We start from the raw sequence: 27,689 nt of genomic DNA, 5'->3' as shown, positions 1-27,689 counted from the left end.
CTTGTTATATTATGGCTCCCTCATCATGAGAGGTTATTCATTTATTTAGACTGGTCTGTGGGGACCCAATGCTGGTCCTTTTTGATGGCTGCTCCAGGCCTCTGACATTCCTTGTCTAAGGAGACCCGTCAAAATCCATTCCTGCAAAAGTTTTCAAGAGAAATAAAGATCATTGTTAGCCGCTTTGAAAATAGGCTTTTAATATGAATGCCTTTCTTTAAATCTCCAACACCTTCTTGTTCTTACTGTATTTGATTTTATTTCCTTTTCTGTAGAGAGCACAATCTATTTTATGATACTTGGCTTTATTGCTTGCATTTGTTGCTTTTGTTTTTGCATATCAGCTCTCATATAAATGCAGCCATGAGTGCCTTGGCAGATAGCTGGGTTATAAATAAACACCTCCTTTACCCTTAGCAGGTATGAATTGAACGTTAGACATACAAGAAGCGAAGTTAGGTTTTAATAGCTGAATCAGTAGCTCAGAAGCTGAAATCCATCTTCACTAACCACTAAAGGGTTTTGAGCCCTTCCTTTGCAAGCTCATAACTTTAATAATTGCTGGGCTTTGTCAAGCTTTGTTCACGTCTCCAGGCAAAACAAATGGCTTTGTATGCAGGCAGCCAGACATCATCGGTGCCATGCACTACAAGAATGACGGTGTAATCCAAATGAATGAAAGTGATGATTTCTTTGTGATATTTACTGGTATGTTTACTATGTACCAAGGAGTTGTAGTGACTATAAGGCAGCAAAATGCAAGGACAGTGTAGAGAACAATGTCCTTCAAGGTCAGATTGTACTTCATGGGCCACATCACATCATACTTAGAATGTACCGATACAACAACATACCTCCATGCCTATGAACAAATGTCGCTCCTTATTCTGTCACCCAGTGATTTGGGTTGCATGCACAAGCCTGGTCTCATATAATCCCCTCTCCTCCTCCAGTGTGGCTAAGAGGAGGTGCAAATGGAAAGCTTTGCTTCTATTTTCAGTTAATCATGGATTATTATGGTGTTCAAACCCTAAACTATTATAGTCCAGAGACATTAGCCTGAATGGCAATGATTTGCTTGCAAGGGGATAGAGATAATATGTTCTCCTCTTGCGCCTAGGAGAAAACTCCTAGATGGGTTAGTACCTGCTTGAGATTGGTGGGTAGTTCCTACCTCTCAGGAAGTATCTCTTCTGCGCTGCCTTCCTGCTGGTTCCAGAACCATGATAAGTTCATTAAGCAAGAACTCTGGTTTCATTAAGTTTCAGATTCCACAAGATATGTAAATCAAAGGCACTGGCAATTGAACTGCTTATTAGCATACTAGATTACATAGTTTGTTATAGTTGTGTTTCCAAAAAATGCAGTTAGGTTCAGTCCATGCTGGAGAGGTTCAAAGGCATATAAATCCCATTTAAGAGGCAGAAAAAGTGATGAAAGAGGACTCAGAATGCTACTAATTGGGTATAGATTTACTGGTGTTTCTATTCAGGTGTCATAATGGGTTGAAATTTTGAACCTAGTTCTGAGTATAACAGGATGCCATATACTGAAATGTACCACAGAGGAAAAACGCTATAATACAAAGTGGTTGTGTACCATCCTATTTAGCTGCCGTATCAATCGTATCCTGGAATCTCCCAGAGGTAATGCGCTACTGGTTGGTGTGGGAGGAAGTGGCAAGCAGAGCCTGACGAGATTGGCAGCTTTCATTAGCTCACTGGAGGTCTTCCAAATCACCTTGAGGAAAGGCTATGGGATTCCTGACCTGAAGGTGAGCAGCTCATAAAAGTGGGGGTGAAAATAAACTTAAGTTTATCTGTTAGCTTAGAATAAGACTCTGTTTAGAATTTAATGTGTTTTAAATTGCTCTGTGCAAAAGAAACACTTATGCTGAAAGCCCTGTTTCACAAGGAGATGTTCTTGCACAGGGCTTTGGCTGATGGGACTCATTAGTTGAATCCCACCCAGTGATATAACTTCAGTAGTTTCAAGACAATGAGTTGATCCAAAGTTACATAAAGGTCCATACAACAGCGCTGCCTCAGAATGCATGTGAGGAGTTTTAGTTTGAAAGTGTTCCTAAATTGAGTTCTCCCGGCCTATTCCTAACCTAATCAGGTTCCTAGGCTGGAAACCTTCCATTTGTAGAGAGCTTTTAATTTCAGTGTGCATTTAAATAAGCATTCACCCCATACTTACTTTCTGTGGTGGTATAATCTCATGGGCAGAACTACAAATCCTTGCTGAACATTTGAATCTGTTTTAAGAAAGATCAGTCATTAAGGAAAGTTTGTCATAGACTGGCAGATGGAATGACAAGAGAATTTTAATTATACATTTATTTTTTTCTTTAAATACCAGTGTTGAAGAGGAGTGTATAAGGAAGACGTGAATATTCAGAGTAGTGGTGTTGTCCAGTTATTGATCTTCTAATAAAGCTTTGCAAGGAGACTTTAATGACTATTGTGACTCAGACAATAATGCTGAGCTTTGATATTATGCATCTTGGGGCAGAATGTGAGGTTATATATTTCCTTCCCACAGTTTCATGTGTGTACAACAATACTCAGTAGGATCTGCAATGTGGTTAAAAATGTATGCAATTTGTTCTGCAGGCATACCAGCATATTTGGTTGAATTCTGAATTTAGTCATCAGCATGGTTGGAATTTCACCTTATAGCAGATAGCTGAATTTTTGGTGCTTCGACATACATGCCTTTTCCTTTCTTGTATCTGCAGGCAGACCTGGCAGCACAGTACATAACAGCAGGTCTAAAGAATGTTGGTACCGTCTTCCTCATGACGGACGCTCAAGTGGCCGATGAGAGGTTTTTAGTTTTGGTAAATGACTTGCTTGCTTCAGGTATGGATCTTGGCAATTTGAATATCTAGGCAGACAAACCAAGAGCAAATCAAAATTGTGAAATGTTTTCCAGAGAACACACATAAATCAGATCCAGCTGCAAACTTTATTCCAAGGAACAGTTTTCTTTATAGCAGGAACGAGGGAGCCCTCTGGATGTGTTGGGCTACGACTCATATCATCCCTGATCATTGCCCATGCAGACTTCAGCTAAAAGGAGTTGGAACATGACAGTATCTAGAAGGCCACAGATTTCCTGTTCCTATTTCAGAATCCATCTTTCATGCGGGTGCGCACACATGCGCACACACGTTCACAATGCTACCTACTTACCTGGAAGTAAACTATTGGAATGTGAGCACAATGAGTTGCATCCAGTTAACTCATCCTTTTACCATAAAGTATTCTGCTTCCTCATCAGGCTGTCCCCTCCTTATCCTCTCCTTGTACCTCCTCCAATCTGCTCTATAGAGTTGGGGGGAAACCACAGAGCAGATTGGAGGAGGGGGGCGGAGATGGAGGGGAAGTTCTGTTGTTGTGCAAGTGGAAGTCCTTATGTTAATGAGATGACTTCTTTAGATAAAACCCTGGAGAAGGCCATCCATGGTAGATGCCATGACTATAATTCAAGACTCACTCAGATCAGCTTAGATCAGCTGGTGACTGGGTTTTTGTTATGTCCCTAAACATACGGCCCATTCCTTTCAGACAGCAATAGCATTTTTCGTGCTATTTTAACTCAAACAACAACCCTAAAGATTTTTACTCCCCTACTGACTTTTCATGCTCCATGTATTCTTTCCCCCTCTCATCTTCCTGTTTTTATCTTTTATCAACATGTTGAGCTGTGTTTTAAGAATTTTATTGTGCTTTACTGTTGGTTGGCTTGTGATATTGCTGTTGTGATATGTTTGTTTTGTTGTGATTTTAATTGTTGTAAGTTGCCTGATGTAGAATCCTAGAACTGGAGAATTGGAAGGTACCCAGAGGGTCATCTTGTCCAGCCCCTGCAATGCAGGAATCTCAACTAAAGCATCCATGACAGATGGCCATCCAACGTCTGCTTAACCCCCACCCCCCCAGTGAAGGAGAGTCTACAACCTCCCAAGGGAATCCATTGCACTGTCAAATAGCTCTTACTATCAGAAAGTTCTTTCTGATGTTTAATAGGACTATGAATGTTTTAGAAAGATAAAAAGATATACAGGCCTGGTTCTCACATGATGCTAAAATATGTGACCTCTCTAGCACAGCCATGAGGAAGATTATTCATTATGTCTGAATCCGGACAAAGAGTGGTTAGTTTGGCAAAATGGCCAACCTCAGACTGTGATTTATGATCCCGGCTTGATTCCCTCATGCACAAAAGTTCTTGATTCAGGTGAAATGAGTGATTGGGTTAGCTGATAATGGAAGCAAAGGGCCCCAGTCTTTACCATGTGGCCACACCAGAGAGCTCATGAGCCCAAAGTGCTCTTTTCCATAATGTCAGAATACAAACATAGCCTCTTTGGTGCCTATTTGGTATATATGTGTAGTGGTAACTTTGGGTGTTTCCGCCTTGGCTGCAAGAAACGATTTACATCCGGGATGTGGAATGATGACAAATGGCTCTTCCTGTAATGCTGATTTTCAGTTTGCACCTCACTGTTTCTTCTGTTCCTTTGCTTTATTTCTTTATCTTGGGAGATGTGCTAACAGTCCCAAGGTGCTTCTTGGTGTACTCTTTCTATTTTATCAAATACCTATTGTAGAAATAATTCAGCTGCAAGGTTAGTCCCTAGAGGCCCATTGAGACAGAATCAAGTGGGCTTATTAGTATGGTTATAACTGTTTGCTTTGGACTCCTTCCCACTCAACAGCTGTGTGAAGATGTTCTGCTCTGTGCAGAATTCATGTTACCAATGATGCAAAGATCACAATGGGTAAAATTACTTCTTTGTTTCCAGGAGAAATTCCTGATCTTTTTCCTGATGATGAAGTTGAAAATATCATTGGTAATATGAGAAATGAAGTAAAAGCCCAAGGATTGATGGACACCAGGGAGGCCTGTTGGAAATTCTTTATTGATAGAGTTAGACGGCAGCTCAAGGTAGGACTGTGTGGTCCCCAAGGACCAGTCATCTGCTGATGCTTTTCAGTTACGCTTTGAAAAATAAAGGATCTTGTGCTTCCGACAGCTATTTCTGTTGGCTGGCTTTTTGCAATAAATTTACTAAGCAATTTCCTCCCGAATGTATTCACATTTGAGTGCTAAGAAAATGTGAAATCCCTGCAACAGAAACATTAAATCAAGGGAAATTGTCTGGATCCTACCTAAAACACGAGTAAGAACCACACATGTATTTGGGGGATGGGGGAGGGGAATGACTGTGTGGCAAAGCCCTTAGATAAGTGTACCTTCTGTTTCTGAACTGTGGATCTGTGCCATGCATTTTTTGGAACTTGCTGTAAGTCAGCTTATGGCATGGCTTGAAAGCTGTAAGGACAAGCCGTACCACTGGAACGTTTTTGTGTGGTGTATGGTAAAGGTAAAAAAGGTGAAGGACCCCTGGATGGTTAAGTCCAGTCAAAGGCGGTATGGGGTGTGGTGCTCATCTTGCTTTTCAGGGCGAGGGAGCCGGCATTTGTCCACAGACAACTTTCTGGGTCATGTGGCCAGCATGACTAAACTGCTTCTCACACACAGAGGACCGTGCCGAGTGCCAGAGTGCATGGAAACTTTGCTTACCTTCCCGCTGCAGCAGTACCTATTTATCTACTTGCACTGGCATGGACTGTAGCCTGCACTGTGTGAGAGAAGGGAGGCAATCAAACCAGTCAAACAAATCCTTCCCTACTTGAGAAGTGTATTGCTGCCACCCGGTTAACACCTTTCCCTCAGTTTGCCTCTGCTAAATAGTCCTTTAACCTTTTGTTACCTACCTCCTATACTGTGTAGAGTCGTATGGCAATTAACTCTTAGTTAACCCCTCCAAACTGATTTTACTTATGGTTCTAGTAAGGCAACAAGTTTTAAAAGGTTTTTTTGGTTGGGGAAATAAAATTTTACAGCTTGAGTAGATACCCAAGAGAGCAAATAAAAAGTAAACAGAGATCAACACATCCAGCTGTATCTATTATAGACTTGTGCCCCTTATCAAACTAATATTTAACCATTTGCATCCACCAGGACAGATTCTGTATGTTTGTGGTCTTTGTTTCTCCTGCTGTCTTCTAACAGCTTGGGCTCTCTTAAAGCATTTCGGCCCTTTCTCTCTCTTGCAGCTCTTCACATTTTTGTTTCTACATTTTCTAGATTGTCATCTGTACAAAATTTGTGCAATTAGTTATGTACAATCAGTTAAAAAGTTTTTCTGATTAAATTTCTTTCTCCACGTAACTACCTTGTCTCTAGACTGAACTTTTGAATTTCCTGTGCACAACATCCTGAGCAAAAACTTCCTCTTGTGTTTTTAACCTTCCTCTGAGCTTTTGATCTCCCAGTGCAAGGGAATGTCTAAAGCAGTGGTGTCCAAACTTTTTTCAAAGAGGGCCAGATTTGATGAAGTGAAGGGCTGTGAGGGCCGACCAAAGGGCCAACCAAAGGATTAGGCCCCCGAAACACACTTTGGACATGGCTGGTCTAAAGCAAATGTCACCATTTTACAACCAAATACTGAACACAAAATGGCTGCAAGTCCTACTCCTTCAAATCTTGCTTTCTCAGTTTCTCAGCATCTGTTTTCTGTTCCTTCAGGTTGCTCTTTGCTTTTCCCCAGTGGGGAACAAGCTGAGAGTTCGTAGTCGGAAGTTCCCAGCCATTGTTAACTGTACAGCAATAGATTGGTTCCATGAGTGGCCCCGAGAAGCTCTGGAGTCAGTCAGCCTGCGCTTCTTGCAAGGGACAGAAACTATTGAGGTAAGCAATTATTTGAGGACTGCTTCCCACATAACTTCTTTCCTTTACTGAGATTCAAAACCCAAGGAGGTCCTTGAGAAGATAACACACGCAAAGTCCAACTTCTGGAATGTCATTCCTGTAGTTGTGAGGCTTGGTAACTAAGCTGCTATATTATTTCAGGCCTTTTCATGTGGAATTTAGCCATCTGGCTCAAAATATTTTCTCTTCCATCTTATTTTTAGGCTTCAGTGAAGGAATCCATAAGCAAGTTCATGGCTTATGTGCACACCAGCGTTAATGAAATGTCCCATTCCTACCTGAGTAATGAACGCCGTTATAACTACACCACCCCCAAGTCATTCTTGGAACAGATTAAGCTCTATCAGAATTTGCTGCTTAAAAAGGAGAAAGAACTGACAGCAAAAATGGAGCGGCTAGAGAACGGCCTGCAGAAGCTTAGCAGCACATCTGCACAGGTGAGGAGGCCTAAGTAGATTCAAAGTAATGCAATATTGTAAAGGTCGGAGATGAAAATAATATCTATCTATCTACACACACACACACACACACACACACACACAACTTTCTTCTCCATTATGGCATCCTGCACCCTTTAGAAGCACATATGAAACAAACAATTACTGTACTTTTTGCTCTATAAGACGCACTTTTCCCCTCCTACAAAGTAAGGGGAAATGTGTGTGCGTCTTATGGAGCGAATGGAGGCTGTGCTGCTATCCCAGAAGCTAAAACAGCAAGAGGGATCACTGCGCAGCGCTCCCTCTTGCTGTTTTAGCTTCTGGCTTAGTCCCTCAGTCCCTTCCCTCACCTCCCGGAAAAGCCCCCAAGAGCCGCGCTCCCTTTAAAGAGCCGCACGGAGCGTGTGTGTGGCTCTTGGGGGTTTTTCCCTGAGGAGGGAGAAGGGCAGCCCATCAGTGATGGGCTGCCCTCCTCCCTCCTCGGGGAAAAGCCCCCAAGAGCCACACACACGTTCCACGTGGCTTGTGAAAGGGAGCGCTGAGCAGAGCCTGGGATGCATACAGGCTCTGCTCAGTGCTCTCTTTAAATAATATTTTTTTCTTGCATTCCCCCTTTAAAAAATAGGTGCGTCTTATGGTCAGGTGTGTCTTATGGAGCGAAAAATATATGTGCGGGGTTAGTTGTGTGGGTCTTTTCTGTATTACTATTTCTGTGTATCCTAGACTGCTGTTTGCCTGTATGTGTGTGCAAAGAGGACTACCTTCAGCTTTACATTTATAAATTGGATTTATATAAATTGTTGTTTGCTATCTGTAATGAATTTGGGGTGTGTGTGTGATACATTAACAGGGCAGTTTGCCTCACCCCTGCCATTGTCAAGCCAAGTGCTTTCCTCCCAGAAGCACTGCACCCTGCTGCTTTCACAGATCAGATAATGAGGTGGATGGGCTTGTGGGCTGATTAAAAAACTGGAGCTGTGCCAGAACGTAGGGTGAATTCAATTCCTGCTCTACATCGTCTTGTTCTTTTCACTGAAGCAACTGCTATGCTCCTTGAAGAAGGAAGATATTAAGACCCAGTTTGCATCTAGCACTAAGCTAAACCACAGCTAAGCATGAACAAGTTAAGCATGTGTGTATGCAAAGCAATAAATTGTGGATGTTTTCGTCCTCTTCTGGTACTGCTGGAAGCTAAGCTGTGGTTTACCTTAGAGTTGCATGCAAAGTCAGCCTCTTGGTTTGCCTCACTTCAGACAAATTATGAGTTCAAAGTTGGTTCTTTTTCCTTTTGCAATAGACATTTATTGAAAGTCCCCCCCCCCATAGAATATTGTATTCCATGACATATAAACCATAACATTATAAAAAGAAAACATTGGTACAAGTGAGAAACATTGCAAAGTAGAGGCGAGTACTGTACTGCAAACATTTCATTTGGATAAAACCTACATAAACCAAAGTATATGAAATTAAGCAAGGGACAAGAAATTCTTGAGTATCATATCAGACCACAGAGGACAATGTGAATCTGGCAAGGTGGGGGAAGGAGAGAGAGCCACTTCAATGAGTTACAAATTTAGTAAAAAGGCACCAGGTGACAAAGGACTTCTTAATATTTATCCCTCTAATCTAACATGATCAGTTACTTTTTCTACAACCAAGGTTTGTTCTTGGCTTACCAGTTGTGGTTTTTTTTGTGGGGGATGACCCGCAAGCCCAGGTTCACATGTTGCTCCTTGTACCCGCACACTTGTTCACTCATGCAAAACGACGGACATCTGCTGGCATGCTGAAAACGCCAAGGGCTGGGGGCAGGCTGCCAGAGAAAGTATCTCAAGCAGCTGTGAGCCCTGTAAGTCCTATGTGCACCCAGAAATCTATTCTCAGTGGTTATTCCACCCCCACTTTGTGAATCTTTTAGAGCTGCGTTGTTTTATCATGTATCTCATGAAGTGGACTCCAGTCCACAAAAAATTATGGTTTCTCTCAGTTTCTCATTTCCCCCAATCTTAAATTTAGCTCTCCATATTTCCACATCAGTTAGTGTCTTTTCTTAGAATGGCAATGGTGCCCACTTGAGAAGTGCCAGAACTGAGTTCCTGGGAGCTGCCCTGAAAAAAAGCCCTGGCTTCCCTGATCTTCACAGTACAGTGGTACCTCGGGTTAAGAACTTAATTTGTTTTGGAGGTCCGTTCTTAACCTGAAACTGTTCTTAACCTGAAGCACCACTTTAGCTAATGGGGCCTCCTGCTGCCACCGCGCGATTTCTGTTCTCATCCTGAAGCAAAGTTCTTAACCCAAGGTACTATTTCTGGGTTAGCGGAGTCTGTAACCTGAAGCGTCTGTAACCTGAAGCGTCTGTAACCCAAGGTACCACTGTACAGTATTGCCAGTACATGCAGGGAATGAGAAGCTTTTGGGCAACCATTTTATTTTCAGAACTCTTCTCCCTCTGAGAAGGGAATTGCATTCCACTTAGCTTCCTATGCCTGCCCTGAGGCAACCTGTTAGCATTTCTTTTGTTTTTTAAAAAAGGTTTCATTGAATTCCAGACTTGAGTCTCTCCTGCTGTAGCAATTAATTGCTGACCTTTCTGATGCAGTGAATGTAGTAGTCCTGAAACCCTTGGCACAGGTAATCGGATTAAAAGAGCCTGCTGGGAGCCTACTGGGAAGCCTCTCTGTTCTTAATGCTCCTACTTTTTGTGCAGGATTTTTACCTTCTGTCCCCTTGGGAATTATGTAGCGCAGGCCTTGCTTGTATCTGGCTTGCTTTGTTCTCCTTTCCGTCAATATCCACAAATCCATCTAAGGTTCCCTCAGAGAAAACACATCTTCCCCCTTCTCAGTTGACGGGAAAACAAAGCATGTGGATTGGTCAGGCCTTAATTTTCAGGGTTGAAGAGCTGTGTGGAAGCAAGTTGGGTTGCTTTGAGCTTGTTAGCTCAACCCTGTGGGCCAACACAGAGGGTAAGAAGCATACCAAAGTTGTACCACTTGTCTGGTCATGATTACCCTCTACTATATTGCCATATATTGCTTTGCTTGTTAGCCATATCCTCCACAATGTCTCTGGAAGGGCCTTTACTGAATGGCTTATGTGGAATCGTATAAGCCCAGAAGAAGAAAAAACAACAATGCTTTCTTTTTTTAAACACTCTTGCAACCATTGATGACCAGGTTGAAAATATAATCCTATTCACATAAAAGAAACTAAGCTTTCTCACACCTTCCCTCAGTTGATGCCCCCGTTAGCCATCTTGTGATTTGTCGGCCATTGTTATTTTGTTATTTTGTTATTTTGTTATTTTGTTATTTTGTTATTTTGTTATTTTGTTATTTTGTTATTATTTTGTTATTTTGTTATTTTGTTATTTTGTTATTTATTTATTTATTTATTTATTTATTTATTTAGTATACCCCTTCATTTGTAGGTCTCAGGGTGGTTCACAAGATAAAAACACAAAATACATAATAAAAACAAGAACTAAACAAACCAATATGGATATGACTTCATGGAAGAGTATTTAGACCAGAACATGTGGGGTTTGTTTTCTCATTCATCTTCAAAATCAAGATCTAATACTTTATTGAAACCTACATTAAGTTTCCAGCTCAAATCCTAGCCCAATATTATGGCCGCCAGTGCAGATTTTAGCATCTCAACTTACACTTTCCCCACCTTAGATTGGTTTGGTATTAGTGACATGCTTCAGATGCCCAAACTTCACATTACAAGTATTTGCTTGATGGTGCTCTTAAAAGAAGAAAAGCTGCTTTGTGTTGGCAGTATTTGGGAGTGAAGTGGGGGCATTTGTACATTCCCACCCATTATTTCACTGTTTCATATCTCCCTCTCCCCCCCCCCCCCACCCACCACCAAATGTGTGTTTGCAAGGACAAAAATGCATTGGAAGCCCCATGGGGGAAATGATACTGAAGGAAGCAATATGGAACAAAGACATGATGGGTGTGAAAGTGTACATGCCCCTTCCACTGCTGTGTCTCCACACACAAACGTTGCCCACTGGAATAACATCATCACCACACATTTTTGCATGGAATGCTTAGTTTAGGGTTAAGTATTAAGGTTTCAGTGTTTGCTTTTCATGAGTGATGAAGCTAATTCTGCTTTAAAAACAGTTTCCCTTCCTTTGTCAGAGGATCTATACACAGGGACAATTATTCTGCTTTGTTGCATTTTCCTGGCTTTCAAATACAACCCTGGTTCTTAATACTTTGGAGCCTTTCTTGGGCTCTTTTTTTACTTCCTTTCAAAAATATGTCAAATCTTTAACCTTCAATTACTGTTGTATACTCTGCATTTTTTTTAAAGAAAGCTTTGTCTGGAAATGCCATTGCATCTTACAATGAGAGCCAGTGGATTGCATTTCTATCCTCTCCCTTTATATAGCTATTATAAGGGTTGTGTAGAGCTGACAAGTCAATCCCTTGGTTGCCTCATCGGAGCACTTAAAACCCGATAAACTTTCTATTCATACATGTATCCAGCATGCAATTACTTATCATAGGCTGAAGGCTCTAAGCCATATCTAAAAGCAGCCCCCCCCACAAAACCTCCAAATCTCTCTTCCTTCAATTTCCCCACATCTCCAGAGAATTTTAAATGAGCCAAACTTGCCACTGAGTTTTGCTGACCAAAGTGCTTATGCACCTCCAAGTAAGCTAAGGGTAATTTTGCTTCCTCCAGCAGAACAACAGGAGATGAAAATGGATTAGCTGTTCTGCAAAGGCATATACAAAGGACAGGGCTCTATTCAGAGCTTACACAAAATGCCTGCCACTTACTTTAGGGCGATTACAGGGTGTTTAAAACCAGTGCTGGAAATGGCATGGAATCCCAGACCAATTATATGTCTGCCTTTTCCCACAGGCAAAGGTTTACCGTGGAGCTCCAGAGCTTACCCTTGCAGGTTAAATGAAAAGAACATTTGTTCTGTATAGCGCTGTAGTGTTCTTATAAAGGAATTGAAGCTGGTGCTGTCACAGGGCCTGCAAAGAGTTCTTCATTGAAAGCAGTATGGCTGTCACAGCATGTGGAAACTAGTTCTACATCCTTAAAAAAACACATCTCCAAAGAGATTGCTTTGTGTGTCTTCTTCGGCCATTGTGCCACATCCCATCTTTTCTCCAACGACAGAAAGTGCATCACCAGCCGCACACGAAGAGGGCTCAAGGAAGAGCTGCATGTGACATGAATGCACAAGTCTGAAGAAGGAAGAGTGTTTGTTGTTATTAGGAATGGGTCCCAAATTGCATAGCAGTTTGGAGTTAGAAACCATCTTGATCTATGATAACATTGTTGTTGTTTTTAAGTCAGCTGAGATGAGGATGGTTTCGGTATGGGGCAAGGAAAAAGCCATCTCGGAGTACAGTTAAATCACAATATCCCAGTTTCCGTCTGGATTGCTTTTGGGGAGATCAAGCTGGGTTTTGAGATGGAAAGAGCAGACAGCCTTCCTCCCAGAAATGGAGTGAAATGCACTCACAACTTAAGTTGGCCGAGGCTCTCATAAAGCATCTGGAAGGTGTTGATCTGCACATGCTGATGGCCTTTTTGTTCTGCAGAATTAAGCTGCCAGTACTTTCAGCAGATGATCACTGATGAGGATACACTGGTGCCCAACCCATACAGCAGCTTCTGTCCCAGTACAGAGGAGACAGGAGACGCTCAAGGAATAGGATTAGGGTGAAGCTGAAGCAGGGTTGCCCTTATGCGGGGAAATAGTAGGAGGATTAAATGAAGGCCAGGTGTTGAGAGGGTGAATATAGAAAAGGTAAGATGGGGCAACTTTCTGGTTCATGTGTGGGTCAAGAGGTACAGAACCCCCTAAATATATGATGCTACATGCAGCAATCAGCCAGATGTCAGATCAAAATACAGGTGACATAGCAGATGTTCATTTTCCAGTTTATCAAGTTCGGTTCCCAGAATGGAGCCATTAAAAATCCAGAACCAAACACTGGTTCCAGTTTCACCCTCTCCATCTGTATAGAAATGAATCCACTGGCTTGACATCTGTTGAGATCTTTCGTCTTCTCCCCCACTGCCCTCTCCCACTTTTCAGACATTCTTTTTATCTAAGTGCCCATGATACTAATTCCATGTCCTCTGACTGGGTTTGCATCGTTTTTACTCCAGGTAGATGATTTAAAGGCAAAGTTGGCAGCTCAGGAGGTGGAGCTGAAGCAGAAGAATGAAGATGCAGACAAACTGATCCAGGTGGTGGGCGTCGAGACAGAGAAAGTCAGCAAGGAGAAGGCTATTGCTGATGATGAGGAGCAGAAGGTAGCCCTGATCACGCAGGAGGTCCAGCAGAAGCAGAGGGACTGTGAGGAGGACTTGGCAAAAGCTGAACCAGCCCTTGCAGCTGCTCAGGAAGCCCTCAACACACTCAATAGGGTAAGACCATAAGAAGAGCTTGATGAATCAGGCCAATGGCCCATCTAGTCCAGCATCCTGTTCTTAAAGTGACCGATCAGATGCCTGTGGGGATTCTACGAGGGGGTCCTGGGGGCCTGAGCACCCACAAAATTTTTGTTGTGGGTGCTCAGCACCAATACCACAGGGCCTCCAATGCAACATCTGGTGCCTCACAAAGCAATGGAAGTCATGTCCAAGGCCTTGCGAGACCTCAGAAATGCTGTCCAAGGCTGTGGAGTGTGTGACATCATGATGTCATGTCACAATGTGACTTCATGACACCATGTCACATGTGCTGGGCACCCATAACCTGAGGTCTAAGTTGGTGCCCCTGCTAAGGAAGAGGCCCCATTTAGCACACTGGGACTTCTAGGTCATGCGCAGGGTCAGACTGCACATTCTCTTGATTTGTAGCAACAATGATCTGAGATGAAATTTGAAACCATTGGATTCCCTCTCATTTATCACTCAGTTGTGAACTCATAGCAATAACTTACCTTAGCTCAGGAAATGCTTGTTTCCTTTTCTTTCACACAATATAATGCTTTGTGCTCATGGTGGTGTGTGTGTGTGGGAGAGAGAGAGAGAGAGAGAGAGAGAGAGAGAGAGAAGTCCTGTGAACAAGTAAACATGAAACCTTTATGTATTCAGCTTCCTGTACTTCTGAGTCACCTCTTAATCCATGTTGTCTGGGTGACATGCAGTTTAAACAAATGAAAACAAATCAGTCAAATGTGACAATTGTGGCACTTTGCTGAGAACAATCAAAATCTATCAAAACCACAACACGGGGAGTTAAAACTCACAGTGCAAAATGTACCAAATCTCTATAACAGCAGAGACTTAAATAGTAGCAGTGAACTAAGTTAAAGCTACATTAGAAAATCTGGGACAATAAAAAGGTATTTGCTTGGCACCAAAAAGATGTTAATATGGGTGCCAGGTGAGCCTCTCTAGGAAGAGCGCTCTACAGCTGGGGAAGAACCACTAATGAGAAGATTTTCTCCCTTGTAGCTGCCCTCCACACTTCAGAATGAGGAGGCAAGTGGAGCAGTCTGTCAAATGATGGGCTTAGGTAGGTACACATGAGAAAGAGCCATCCTTTAGTTGTTGAGGTCCCATTGTAGGAATTGGTTATGCATCCATATACCTATTGCAGAACCAAACCAGTGAAGAAGAAAGGTGACACGAGATATAAGATGCTGCTCAGGAAACCAACCTGGGAAATATTTTGCAGAGAATTGGTCCCATTGTGTTTGCACTCCTGGGCCTGGTTTGGATGTCACATTAGACTATAGTTCAACATGAAGTATGGTTTGTTGTGAATGAGCAGCATGTTAGCGCTAGTGCATGCTGCTTAAAAGTCTCCACTTCACCCTCCCTTGTTCCTGCTGTAGCAATACCGGGGAGAAAACAAACCAGAGGCTGGCTGGCTCATTATGTATGAAGTAATGTCTTGTTTCTACCCAAACTGGTTCACATGTTTACTGGTTCACACATAATGCAGAGCTAGCTTCTGGTTTGCTTCTTACCAAGTGTGGCAGCAGCAGAACAGGAGTGAAGGGGGGGGGGGCTTTTGAGCAATGAACCTGCACACTGGTCATTCACCTTAAAGCACAGTTTATTTTTAACTATGCTTTATGAACCAGGCAATGGAATCATTTCAAATAACTGAACCTATTTGAGCAAAAAAATGGGGTTTGGAATAAATGGGTTGTAGGGTGACTGCAACATACCCAAAAGCAGGAGAGAGGATCCCTATGTCAAAGCTTATTTGCTAATGCATCTTAGCATATGCACAGACTGAATTGTTCCCTGTCTTCCATTATGGTTAGGCTAAACCAAGAAAAATGCCCAAAGATCAAGCAATTAAAAACAAACAAAAGCAGGTAGCAGCTTTCTGTTTGGTTCTGTTTTTTAGGGCAGCCATGGCGATTCTGTTGACAGGATCCATGTATCTAGAAACAAAATCCTAATGCAGCAGGAAAATGTTTGGATCCTGTCAATTTGGGTTTCATGCTGAAACTGTATAACATCTCATTAAGGCAAGATTAATGGGAAGCCTGGAGCTTCCCTGGAGACCAAGGCAGCAGCGTTTACAGAGCACCAGAAATCACATCCTCCTCCTCACCTGCGTCAGAGAGTTTAGCCCATCCGTTGACATGAATAATTGGCTCTATTTGTGTGTTTATTAAGAAGTTTCAGCCATTAGCGCAGATATGTTTACATTGTGCTTTCATACGGAGCAAAATGAATATGCATTGCTCTTTAGTAGAAAGCAGTGGGAAATATAGATTGCTGGGGGAGGGAGGTTGGAACAAGGAAGATTGGTGGGTGTCCAAATAGATTATCAGGGCTTTGCATTTCAGTTGTGTTGCTGTCTGATCAATTTTAGGCATACATAGTTCAATTAGAAAAATGCCACCCATATTTTCTCCTTCATACACTGGTATTAGTCTGATAATGGGGATTTATTTTTACTTTAAAAAAGAGAAATCTCTGCTACCCCATATTCTTCATCTGGCCTTCAAGATGGTTGGGCTTTGTGAGGATGAATATTCCTTTGGTGCTCTCTGGTAATTGGCCAGTGTTGCTCTGCTGCTTTTATGGGAATGGGTGCCCTCTACCAGTTGCACAGTTTCTTGGGTGAAAATGAATGGCAAACATTGGTACAAAGCTCTTAAGACCATGAGAATTGCTTGCTGGATCACCCTAAGCTCCACCTGGTCTTGTATTTGTTTTCAAGGCAGATGTGCTTGGAAGCTCACAAGCAGACCAAGAAGGCAATGACCATGCTGTGTTATCTGTACCTGGTATTCAAAAATAGAAGTGAGATCTGCAAAAAAACGTTGTAGTGTGGAGTGCTTCTGTTCAGTATTTGAGTCAATCAGCCATGCTTTCTTCCAAAATTCCTTGTTCCTTTCCCTTTCTTTTTGTACTTCAAATGGGGTTTCCTTGTGCCTGCCGATATGTCCCCTTTTGGATATATTAAGGATTGGCACTCATTCCTGGACATCACAAGATGGTGTAATCTACCCTAAGGATGATTTGAACAATAAATCCATCTGGGGAGTGGGGATATTTCAGGAAGAAGGGAAAAAATGTATGGCCAGCTCAGATAACTGTGCCTATGAAGGTTGAGTGACACACGTTGTGGCTGGATGCCTCAGCACTCAGTTGGTGCTTCATTGTGTGCTGATTGGAGTGCCTGATGAAGCAAGGAAGTGACTGATTTGCCGCCCATTCAGCTGCAGTGTGCATTCACTAGGTCTCGGGGCTGCTGTGTACCAAGGGTTGTGGGAACAGACCCGTAGAACTTTCTCTCCCCTCTCCAGAAAGATTCATACTGAATGCCAGACTGGTAGACATTGACACCCTCTCTTGCTCACCCAAAGGACTTTGCTGAGGGCCAAAACAGGTGTTATTTCAATTGCATGGCTGGTGTACACTTTAGGGTTGGTTTGTTTGTTTTTAGGATTTATTCGGCATTCTCAGGAGAGGTTTTTCATTGGGATAACACAATACAGGGAGGCAAGGTTTAGGTTCCCACCCCAAGCTGCAAGTTGGATAAAAATTGTTCCCATGCTGCAATTAACTTTAGGCAGGTAAGCCCTGTTAGTGCCAGATTGCCCTCACTCCCACCCTGGGAATTTAAAATGTAAAAGCCCAGATGTGGAAGCTAGCCTTGCAGTGGAAGGAAAGTCTGTCTTGGCCTTGAGATGGAGCTATTGAGTTTTGCAGCCAGTACTGTAGGTGGCTGCTGCTTGCACCCAGCCCATTCATACTGTTAATCTGTTAGCAGAATAATTCAAAGCCCATGGCACAGCAGACTGCTGTCTGTGTGGCCTTAAAACAGATGTCATTGTTCCTAACAAGCAAATAAATGAAAGCGCTTCGGCTCCAGGTAGACTCTGCTGTCAGGCAAATAATTCAAACCTTAGTTCAGGAGTGGCATTGCCGGAAGGGTTTTAGCTGAGTGGGGAGCATGTCGACAGTTTGCAGCTGAAACGCCTCCCCCCGCCCCATGACAGGGTTTCAGGTATAGGACTTCAGCTTAACAGTGCAACTCAAGCTGCTTTCTCTGTGGGACTTCCCTCGTTCACTAGTAGTGACAGAGGCATCGTTTCTCAGAGCTAGTTGAAACAAATTCCAGAGCGTGTTGAGATCTGGAAATGGCTTACACACCTTGCTTCGTTTCATGTAGATTTGCTGATATTCCCCCAGGTTCTAAACATAAGAAGAACCCTGCTGGATCTGGCTATAATCCTGTCTCTGCTTATTGAGTTCCCATAGAGTCCGATCAGATGCTGCTGGGAATTTCATAAGCAGGACACAAGGGCAACAGTCCACTACTGTCCACAGCAACTGACAATTGGGGCATACTGCCTCTGATTCCAGAGGTAGCATTATAGAATCATCATGACCGTAGCCAGGAAGATCTAGGATACCATTGGCACTAGCCATTTGATGCTGCCCATAGTGAACTTCTGGTGTTAATTGGTAGCATTGGTTTTTTCCCCAAGCTCAGTCGTGGAATCAAGGTTATCTTCGTGACCAAATTGGTTCTGCTGCTCAAATTGTGTAAGCCTATACATACCAAGTAGGGACACGGGTGGCGCTGTGGGTTAAACCACAGAGCCTAGGACTTGCTGATCAGAAGGTCGGTGGTTCAAGGTGTGCTTCCATTGCTCGGTCCCTGCTCCTGCCAACCTAGCAGTTCGAAAGCACGTCAGAGTGCAAGTAGATAGATAGGTACCACTCTGGAGGGAAGGTAAACAGCATTTCTGTGCGCTCCTCTGGTTCGCCAGAAGCGGCTTAGTCATGCTGGCCACATGACCCAGAAGCTGTACGCCGGCTCCCTTGGCCAATAAAGCGAGATGAGCCCCGCAACCCCAGAGTCGGTCACGACTGGACCTAATGGTCAGGGGTCCCTTTATCTTTACATACATACCAAGTAATCAGCATAGTCATCTGGCACCAGACACAATAATCCAGAGAGGTCCTAAGGATTTTCAAGTGACCATCCCATGCTACAGGTATGCTTCAGCGTGCCCTGCCCCTCAGGGACAGAGTAATTTCCTTCTGTAGACTTCAGTGTCATTGAGGTGATGATATATGAAGAACAAATGTACCGAGAGGTTATTGGGGCAGGAATCCCCAGTGTGGAGTATGGCTTGCTCTGCTAGGGCTTTCACATTTGCTGGATGTCAGCATGATGCACACATTTCTACTCAGTTTGATGTGACAGATCTTTGGCAGGATCGCTCCTTTGGAATATAGCCAGTGTTGTCTGTGTGCTTATATCAGTTGCAACCATCTCTGTTCTTTGGAGGTTACCTGCTTAGCATCCTGTGCTATCAGTTCCATGATGGGTAGGTGGAATTCTGCTTCAGAATTAACCTGTGCATGACAAGAGGAGCCTTAACTCTGGCTATTTCCGGCTCAGAGGAGTTTAAAAATGACTTTGAGGAAATTTATGGGCCAATTAATGAGAAACAGGTGTCATGTGGTGATCTTGAAATGGCACTCCTTTCATAGCTTGGCTGGATTAACGTGGTTAATTTTTTTTATTTTTATTTTTTGTATTTAAAATATCCCAGTGTAGAAATGAAACAAAGCACTTTAGTTTGTTGCTTTCTTGTTAGAATATTATGACCAGCCAATGGCAGAAGAAGGGTTCAAAGCAACACAAAGTACACAGGGATGTGTATATGTGTGTAGCACAGCGGAAAGGTTATTCTATGAAGGAAGGCAAAAAACTAAAATTCTTTTTTTTAGTGAAAGGGACATTCAAGCATACTTCCTCATATTAAACACATTTTAAATTCCATTGATTCAGTGGAAGAGTAAGCCCAACAGGCTTAAACATCCCCCACTGGAGTCTATGGAACTTTAAAAGGCTTAACTTTTTCTGGGGTTATGTTCAGAGAGCATAGCCCCACATTTTATCCAGGCTTCAAACATCCTACTTAAATAAAATGGTATTGTAAGGGTGGATTTAGATGGCCCAGCACCAGATGGCATTATTTCCTTATCTTGGATATGGTTCACATGCAAAGTTTCTTGTGTGTAGTGACTGACCGCACTGCGTACGTAACCTTGTGGTGGCCTTGCTACCAAATAAACATGGGCAGGAGGGGTGGGGGTTGTGTGAGGACATTGCAGGATCAGTGTCAGCATGTGGCCTGATGTTATTCACAATTGTCTCTCCCTGTGGATGTAGCCACAACACAGCGGGATTTTCAGAGACCATTCTGTGGCGCTGTATTGGCCTGAATCCACCTTGCATTAAAGTGCACAAAGATTTATAAAGCAGTCACCTTTATGAGAACTCTCAATTAAGAGACACATTTTAAAGCCCTTTTGCAGCTTCAGACATGCCTTGTTGATTTCAGGGCATTCTGATTTTTTTTTTTGTCATTGTTGTTTTTCATACTGGTTAAATCTGTAATATAATTGTGCATTTTTAATGGCCTGTGAGTTGGGCTGAAATGCTGAAGGAACATGACTGGCTCTTATCTAACAAGCTGGCAGAGGCCCCTGTGCCACTAGAGGGATTCATTGCTTTACGTCCGATGAGTCATAATATTTAAAATTCACAGTGCTGCTCCTGGCTTCAAAGCTCCTCTCTCAGATTGATAGCTCTGGAGCTTGACTCCATTACCAGCAAAGTAAAAAGAAAACCCATTCATTTTCGTCTAACAACTTTGGTTTCTCCTCCCCGCTCCTTTTCAGAACAATCTGACAGAACTGAAGTCGTTTGGATCGCCGCCTTCCGCTGTCAGCAATGTCACTGCTGCCGTGATGGTGCTCCTGGCTCCTGGCGGGAAGGTGCCCAAGGACAGGACCTGGAAAGCAGCCAAAGTGGCCATGACAAAAGTGGACAGCTTCCTGGATTCCTTGATCCACTTCAACAAAGAGAATATACATGAGAACTGCCTCCGAGCCCTTCAGCCGTATCTGCAGGACCCGGAGTTCGAGCCTGAGCTGGTGACGTCTAAGTCCTATGCAGCTGCTGGCCTCTGCTCCTGGGTCATCAACATAGTGCACTTCCATAAAGTGTACTGCGATGTGGAGCCCAAGCGGCAGGCTCTCAACAAAGCTAATGCCGAGCTTGCTGCTGCCCAGGAAAAGCTGGCTAGCATCAAGGCCAAAATTGCAGTAAGTCCAAGGCAACCTGTAAAACAGGTTTCCATTTCTCTTAGCATAGTTCTGTGATGCACTGGGTAGAGTATACAAAGTTGCCTTATACGAGGACAGGCTGTTTTGCCATCTAGCCCAGTAGCGAACCTGGAATCTGCTGAGCTATGTTCCTTTGTCCATCTCTTGCCAGTAGATGGGCCATTGTGCTGTGCTCCACTCAAGGTTATTTTGTAGGCATCTGCATTGCACAAACTACCCATTAACAGTGTGAATCATATAATAATCAAATCATAGAATTGTAGCATCTAGTCCGATCCTATGCAATGCAGGAATATGCAGCTGTTAAACCTTCAACCTTGGAATTACCAGCACCAAGCTCTAATGATTGAGCTAGGTTTATCTTTGTCATCATATTATGTCATGTCTTTTTTGCTGCTACTACCTGATGCAAACCAATCTGATTTTTGTCTATATTGTGAGATTACAGGGGGTATGTGACTGATAAAGTTGAGTTGTTCACATCAATTGCAAAAAGCTATTACAATGATCTAAATTTACTCATGGCTTTGAGACGTTGCCACATTAGCCAGTGGTGAAACTTGTCTTTCAAACTACCCCAGGATTTACATAACATGCAGGAATGTAGCTGTGAACCTTTGGCCCTTGACACGTCTGTCTGAAACACCTTGGCAGATGGTTGCTTGCAGCTGAATGAATGCTTCTTCAGAAACCCACTAACATTTCTTTCTAGGTTTGTGAGGTGTCAATTCAGAGAGCCTTCCTATATTCCTTTAAGACAGGGGTGGGAACCTCCAGATACTGTTGGACCACAGTTCCCATAATCCTTGACCCTTGGCCATGCTGGCTGGGGCTGATGGGGTTAAAAGAGTTCAGCAACATCTCAGAGCTTTGAAGAAGTGAGAGATGAGGCAGGTTCTGTGTCTCCTACTTTGTTGCACTACCTATTATTCCCATGCTGCAGTAACCAGGGGCGGAGGAAGGGGTGTGTGGTGGGTGCGGTTCTTCCCGGGTGTCACCACTGAAAGGGGTGACAAAATGCCGGGTGGCACTATCAGCAGGGCCTGCAGCGTGCCCGAGCCACGCGTCTCTCCTGGGAGAGATGTGGTGGCTTGGGTATGTGCAGGCTCCGCACTGCCCAAATGGTCTGCCCACTGCCTCCCTCCCAGCTGTAGGGCAGCCGAGTGGGAGCAGGCAGGCAGACTCCGGAGACCCCATGGTGTGCCTTGCCCTGGCCCCACCCCTATGGGCGGCTCGCCCCACCCCTGGGCACGTCGCCCCAGGTGCCTGAGCGGCTTCCTCTGCCGCTGGCAGTAACCAGAATTTTAGTTTTGCCCCATAGCAGATGCACATTTTCAAAATTTTATGAGATGATGGCATTTGCATTATACATCATTTGGCTGTGCAAAAATAAAAAGTAAAAAAATCTAGCATTGTGATCCACAGTGTATACTGTACATCAAGCTTATTAATAGCTGCCCTTCTGACTGGTTGCTGTGAGAGAATCACCTACAGGTACAAGGAGCTGTTGCTTTTGTTTCTTTCAGGCTATCCATGGACCATGGAAGACTGACAGATTTGTATAGGCAGGCGAGTAAATTCAGCAGGGGGCAGGTCTAGTTTATTATTGTAGACTTTCTTACAAGGCTGCTTGGCAGAACAACACTTTGGACAATGTAAAATGTCTACATAACCCATTTGTTCAGACAATTGATTGTCCTGAGATTTTGAATGTTTCTCTAGTCATTCCCATGAACAGTGACTTGTAATATTTAATCAGAAATAAATCCCCTCGAGTTCAATGTAAGGGTAGTTGGGATTGCTACCTTTGTTCTGTGAGCATAGTTCCACATATATAATTGGAGCATTCCTGTAGCTGGGAGCCTGGAAGAGCCATTCTTGACTATTAGGAGCATTTACAGTATGGGTTTGGGCAGAAGTTAGAGATCCATGCACTTGTAAGGAATGAGTACTAAAGTTTGCATGGGTGTAGCCAAGGGAGGGCAGGGAGTGGCAGCTACCCCACCCCAATCCATAGCTGAGGTTCTGCCCCCAAACAAAAGGCCTGCCCCCCAACAAAAATCCTGGCTACGCCCATGAAAGTTTGCATTAAAGATTTCCTGGATCCAAGCTAATTCTTTGGAACAGTACATTATGTGACTTTTACTAAGGGATAATGAATCCCTTTGTCAATTGAAGTTGCGAACCTTTAAACTAGCTTTAAATCGGGGGGGGGGATTCATTTGTTAGGTATTGCACACTATTGTTGGCAACAGCAACAAAAACATTCTTTTTTTAATAATATTTATTAAATTTTAGTTTAACAATAAAATACATAGGTAATAACACAATCTTTTCCAAAATCCACATTTCATATTCATCTTTGGACTTCCTCACAACCCTTGCTCCTGCTTTCTAAGCTCATAAATTTTACCAGCAAATTATTAACTTGGTTTAATTCATATAATATAATTTTTCAATATTAATATCTCAAATCTTAAAATTTAACATACTCTTATTGACACTTAATTATAAAATGTTACTTATCCAAAATTTATCTTTTCATCTTCCAATTAAGTTTAAATTTGTATTCTTTATAACTAGTTTGTTGAAGCCATGTTTTTGCTAATCTTACATCTTTCTTAACAATCATACAATTTACAATATTTTTGTAGATAGTCCTTGAATTTCTTCCAATCTTCCTCCACCAGTTCTTCTCCCAGGTCTCGGATTCTGCCCGTCATCTCCGCCAATTCCATATAGTCTATCAGTTGCATCTGCCATTCTTCCAGTGTGGGTAATTCTTGAGTTTTCCAGCTTTTAGCGATGAGTATCCTTGCTGTTGTTGTAGCGTACATAAAAAAGGTTCGATCTTTCTTTTGCACACTCTGACCAACAATGCCCAAGAGAAAGGCCTCTGGTTTCTTAAGGAAGGTATACTTAAATACCTTTTTCAGTTCATTATAAATCATTTCCCAGAAAACCTTCACTCTAGGGCAAGTCCACCAGAGGTGAAAGAATGTTCCTTCAGCTTCTTTACACTTCCAACATTTATTATCAGACACATGGTATATCTTTGCAAGCTTGACTGGGGTCATGTACCACCTGTAAATCATTTTCATAATATTTTCTTTCAAGGCATTACATGCCGTAAATCTCAAACCTGTGGTCCATAACTTTTCCCAGTCAGCAAACATGATGTTGTACCCTATGTCCTGTGCCCATTTTATCATGGCTGATTTGACCGTTTCGTCCTGTGTGTTCCATTTTAACAGCAAATTATACATTCTTGAAAGTATCTTAGAGCTGGGTTCTAACAGTTCTGTTTCTAACTTTGATTTTTCCACCTGGAATCCTACTTTTTGTCCAACTTAAAAACTTCTTTAATCTGAGCATAATGTAGCCAATCTCGCACTTTATCTTTTATTTTCTCCATACTCTGCAACCTCCAGTTATCTCCATCTTTTTCTATTATTTCCCAATATTTCGGCCATTTGGCCTCCATATTGAGTTTTTTCAAGGCCTTAGCCTCCATTGGTGATAACCACCTTGGGGTCTTGTTTTCCAATAAGTCTTTATATTTCAACCAGACATTAAATACTGCTTTTCTGACAACATGGTTCTTGAAGTTCTTATGTATTTTAGCCTTGTCATACCACAGATATGCATGCCACCCAAACGCATTGTTGAATCCTTCCAAATCTAAAACATCAGTGTTCTCAAGAAGTAGCCAGTCTTTCAACCAGCAGAAAGCTGCTGATTCATAATACAACTTTAAGTCTGGCAGGGCAAAGCCCCCTCTTTCTTTAGCATCAGTTAATATCTTAAACTTAATTCTGGGCTTTTTGCCCTGCCAGACAAATTTTGAAATATCTCTCTGCCACCTCCCAAAACACTCCATTTTGTCTACAATCTGCAAAGTTTGAAACAAAAACAACATTTTTGGCAATACATTCATCTTAATAGCAGCAATACGTCCTGTCAAAGAAAGTTTCAATCTTGACCAAACATCTAGATCCCTTTTAATTTCAGACCAACATTTTTCATAATTATCTTTAAATAAGTTCCTGTTCTTCGCTGTTATGTTTACCCCTAGGTATCTTACTTTTTAACCACATTTAATTCTGTCTCTTTCTGAAACCTTTCTGATTCTGAAGAAGTCAAATTTTTTCCTAAAACCTTGGTTTTTTGCTTATTAAGTTTAAATCCCGCCACTCGACCAAACTCATAAATCAATTGCAATACCCTTTTAGTACTAGGCTCTGGCTCCTGTAGGGTCAAAACTAGGTCATCTGCAAATGCTTTCAGTTTAGCAACAAAAACATTCATGGGTCATCACCATCTTATACCAAATCAATCTCATAAACACTGAATATATTATATTATAAAAATCATTCCAGCTTCACAACAATGTGGTATGGAATTGAAAACTGCTCAGAACTGTCAATTAAAATGTGGTTTTTAATTAGGAAAACCTACCAATCTGTGTCACAGCATAATTTCTTTACAAATCACAAGAAAACTTTCTATGGTGGTTAAAATCCAACGTAAAATGATGTAGAAATATGGTAACATTGGACAGCTTACAAAATAATTTCTATATACGTTCTTCAGAGTTACCCATGTTTGAAAATCTTCAAACTTAATAGCTGCTGCCTAAACCATTTGTAGTGTGAGCAGTAATGAACCAAGCTACTTCAAATCCAACCAATTTATTCTTCAGTGTTTTTCTTAGAGTTTTTGGGTGATGATACAAACCATTCATAACCAAGGGAAGTCGTTAGCTTGATGAATTTTCCTTTTATTGTTAGTCACCTTGAGCAATATTCTGTTGGAAAAGTGGGATGTCAACATTCTTAATAAATAAATAATTAAAAACTTATATCCTGCCTATTTTAAGAAGAATTCCAAGGCTCAGTGAGTAAAATAGTAACAAAATATTTTTTTAGAAATCCATAGTTCGCCAAATCATTAATTGAAATATTAGCATAAAATCCAATGAGACTACAATAACAGTTACAAAACAGCAATCAGAGGAAACATTCACCTGAAGGAAGGAAGGAAGGAAGGAGTGGATAGCAGGAAGGAGAAGTGTGCTGAGTTGGCATGAAGGGAAAGATGGGTGGCAGAGATCAGGGGGAAGTGAAGACAACAGTGGGACTAGTGTGATTTGCCCCATCCCACCCTCCTAGGGGGGTACCCTAAGCGGGCAGGGCACTGCCTCACTTTATCCTAATGAGGAACCTCCTCTGCCTCTCCTCTCAGAGTGTTGCATGAATGAAACCCAGCTGCGTGTAAACTGGGATCCAGTGTATAATAAATAAATGAAAATGCATGCACATGCTTTCAGAAATGGTGGAAACTTTAATGTGCAGAAGTCATTTTAAATGTTACAGCTCTGGGATTTAATGATAAACAACATTTGAAAAGGCAGCGTTTTGTATTCTGTGCAGCTATTTGATCAAGTAACTCCAGATGCTACTAAAAGAAGAAGAAGAATCCCCTTTTTCATATTTGGGTTTATTTCTAGTGTATTGTTCAAGCAGTGTTAAAATGATTTAGAGGCACTTAGCTTTAAGCTGTTTGTGCTGGATGCAGATAAAAATCAATTGTTAACTTCAGTTCTTTTGTCACAGAAGCGAAACGTTTCAATAACTTTGAGAACAGTCTGATTTTGCTTTACAGAGCAGCAGGAAGAGAATGTCATCATATGTGGGCAGTGATTGGATGGCGCTTTCAAAATCCATTGCCAGACCACTGAAGCATAGCTAAATAGGGCATTTTTGCTTGGGTCCTTGGTCACACCCCTTTCTGTAGCTTTCACACAAACAGCCCTCCACATTTAGGCTGGCAAATAATGTTGATAAATAAGTATTAAGCCTGGAGACAACAATCTCAAGGGCAGTATGCCTTAACTGGCAAGGAGGCAATTTCCTTTTCTGCTCTGTGCTTTTTACACAGGGTAGGTCACAAGATGCAAAGTTGCATAGGAGAAGAAGGAAGTTGGGCAGGTGCAGCTTTTGTCACCCCTGCATAGCAAGCTGAGCCTACCAAAATCCACTTTTCCATGTAAACTGTCAAAGGTACAGGATGCTGCTATCTCCTTAGCAGCTATGTCCAAGGGGTTAAGATTATAATGTATGTTAAGGCACAAACAATGGGGTGAGTTAAAAAAAGGGGTGTGTGGTAAGTGAGGTAAGTTTTGTTAACTGTGGAAGACGCCAGCTGTTAGAGTGATGGAGAATTCCCTTAGAAACCCCAGGCCAAGCCTAGATCAGCTTGCTGCAAAGAAGCGTGACTTTTGTGCCCCCCCCCCGATTCCCCATGGGAGGAGCGGGTTTTAACCATGTTGTTTTTCCCACAGGGTTGGCACCATAGTTGATGCTTCGAGGGGATTCTGTGGGTTTGTGAATTTAAAAGGTCAGACTGGTTCTTCTATTTCCAGCAGCGATGAAATAAATAACCTCTGTTAGGTGTGTCTTCTTGAGTAACAGAAGAAAGCCCACTTCCTCCTGATGAGGGGTGTGTGAATACATAAATTCAAACTGCATCACATCGTGATCTTTAGTTTCTTCTATGGTTTTCTTCTTTTCACGCTACAGCACCTTAACGAGAACCTGGCTAGGCTTACAGCCAAATTTGAGAAGGCCACAGCAGAGAAGCTAAAATGTCAACAGGAAGCCGAAGCCACAGCGAAGACCATCTCCCTTGCAAATCGCCTGGTGAGAATCACTTGATGAGGTTTGGGCCACCATGTGAAGGCCAACTTGTGGGTGGGCGTGGGAAGAACTTTGTGTAGTGCTATACAGACAACCAGCTGTGCTTCTGAATCTGAAAGTTTGTCCAGCTCAGAAT

The 27,689-nt window shown here is 42.4% G+C and overlaps 1 protein-coding gene across 1 annotated transcript in view; it reads left to right on the top strand.

Annotated features, from left to right (window-relative positions):
• The window catches only part of DNAH9 (dynein axonemal heavy chain 9), a gene marked incomplete at its 5' end in the record, with an annotated part of 193,458 nt that overhangs the window by 92,981 nt on the left and 72,788 nt on the right, over positions 1-27,689 (top strand). The window contains 8 exons of the mRNA XM_079965835.1: positions 1,612-1,774; positions 2,744-2,867; positions 4,817-4,959; positions 6,607-6,768; positions 6,993-7,226; positions 13,392-13,652; positions 20,409-20,834; positions 27,437-27,556. Coding sequence (XP_079821961.1) covers positions 1,612-1,774; positions 2,744-2,867; positions 4,817-4,959; positions 6,607-6,768; positions 6,993-7,226; positions 13,392-13,652; positions 20,409-20,834; positions 27,437-27,556 — 1,633 coding nt within the window. The remainder of the gene's footprint in view (positions 1-1,611; positions 1,775-2,743; positions 2,868-4,816; positions 4,960-6,606; positions 6,769-6,992; positions 7,227-13,391; positions 13,653-20,408; positions 20,835-27,436; positions 27,557-27,689) is intronic.

This window comes from Podarcis cretensis (assembly GCF_951804945.1).
Source record: "Podarcis cretensis genome assembly, chromosome: 2".
Lineage (NCBI taxonomy): Eukaryota > Metazoa > Chordata > Lepidosauria > Squamata > Lacertidae > Podarcis > Podarcis cretensis.
The sequence above is the reverse complement of the archived record's forward strand: the minus strand, read 5'-3'. Positions and strand labels throughout refer to the sequence as shown.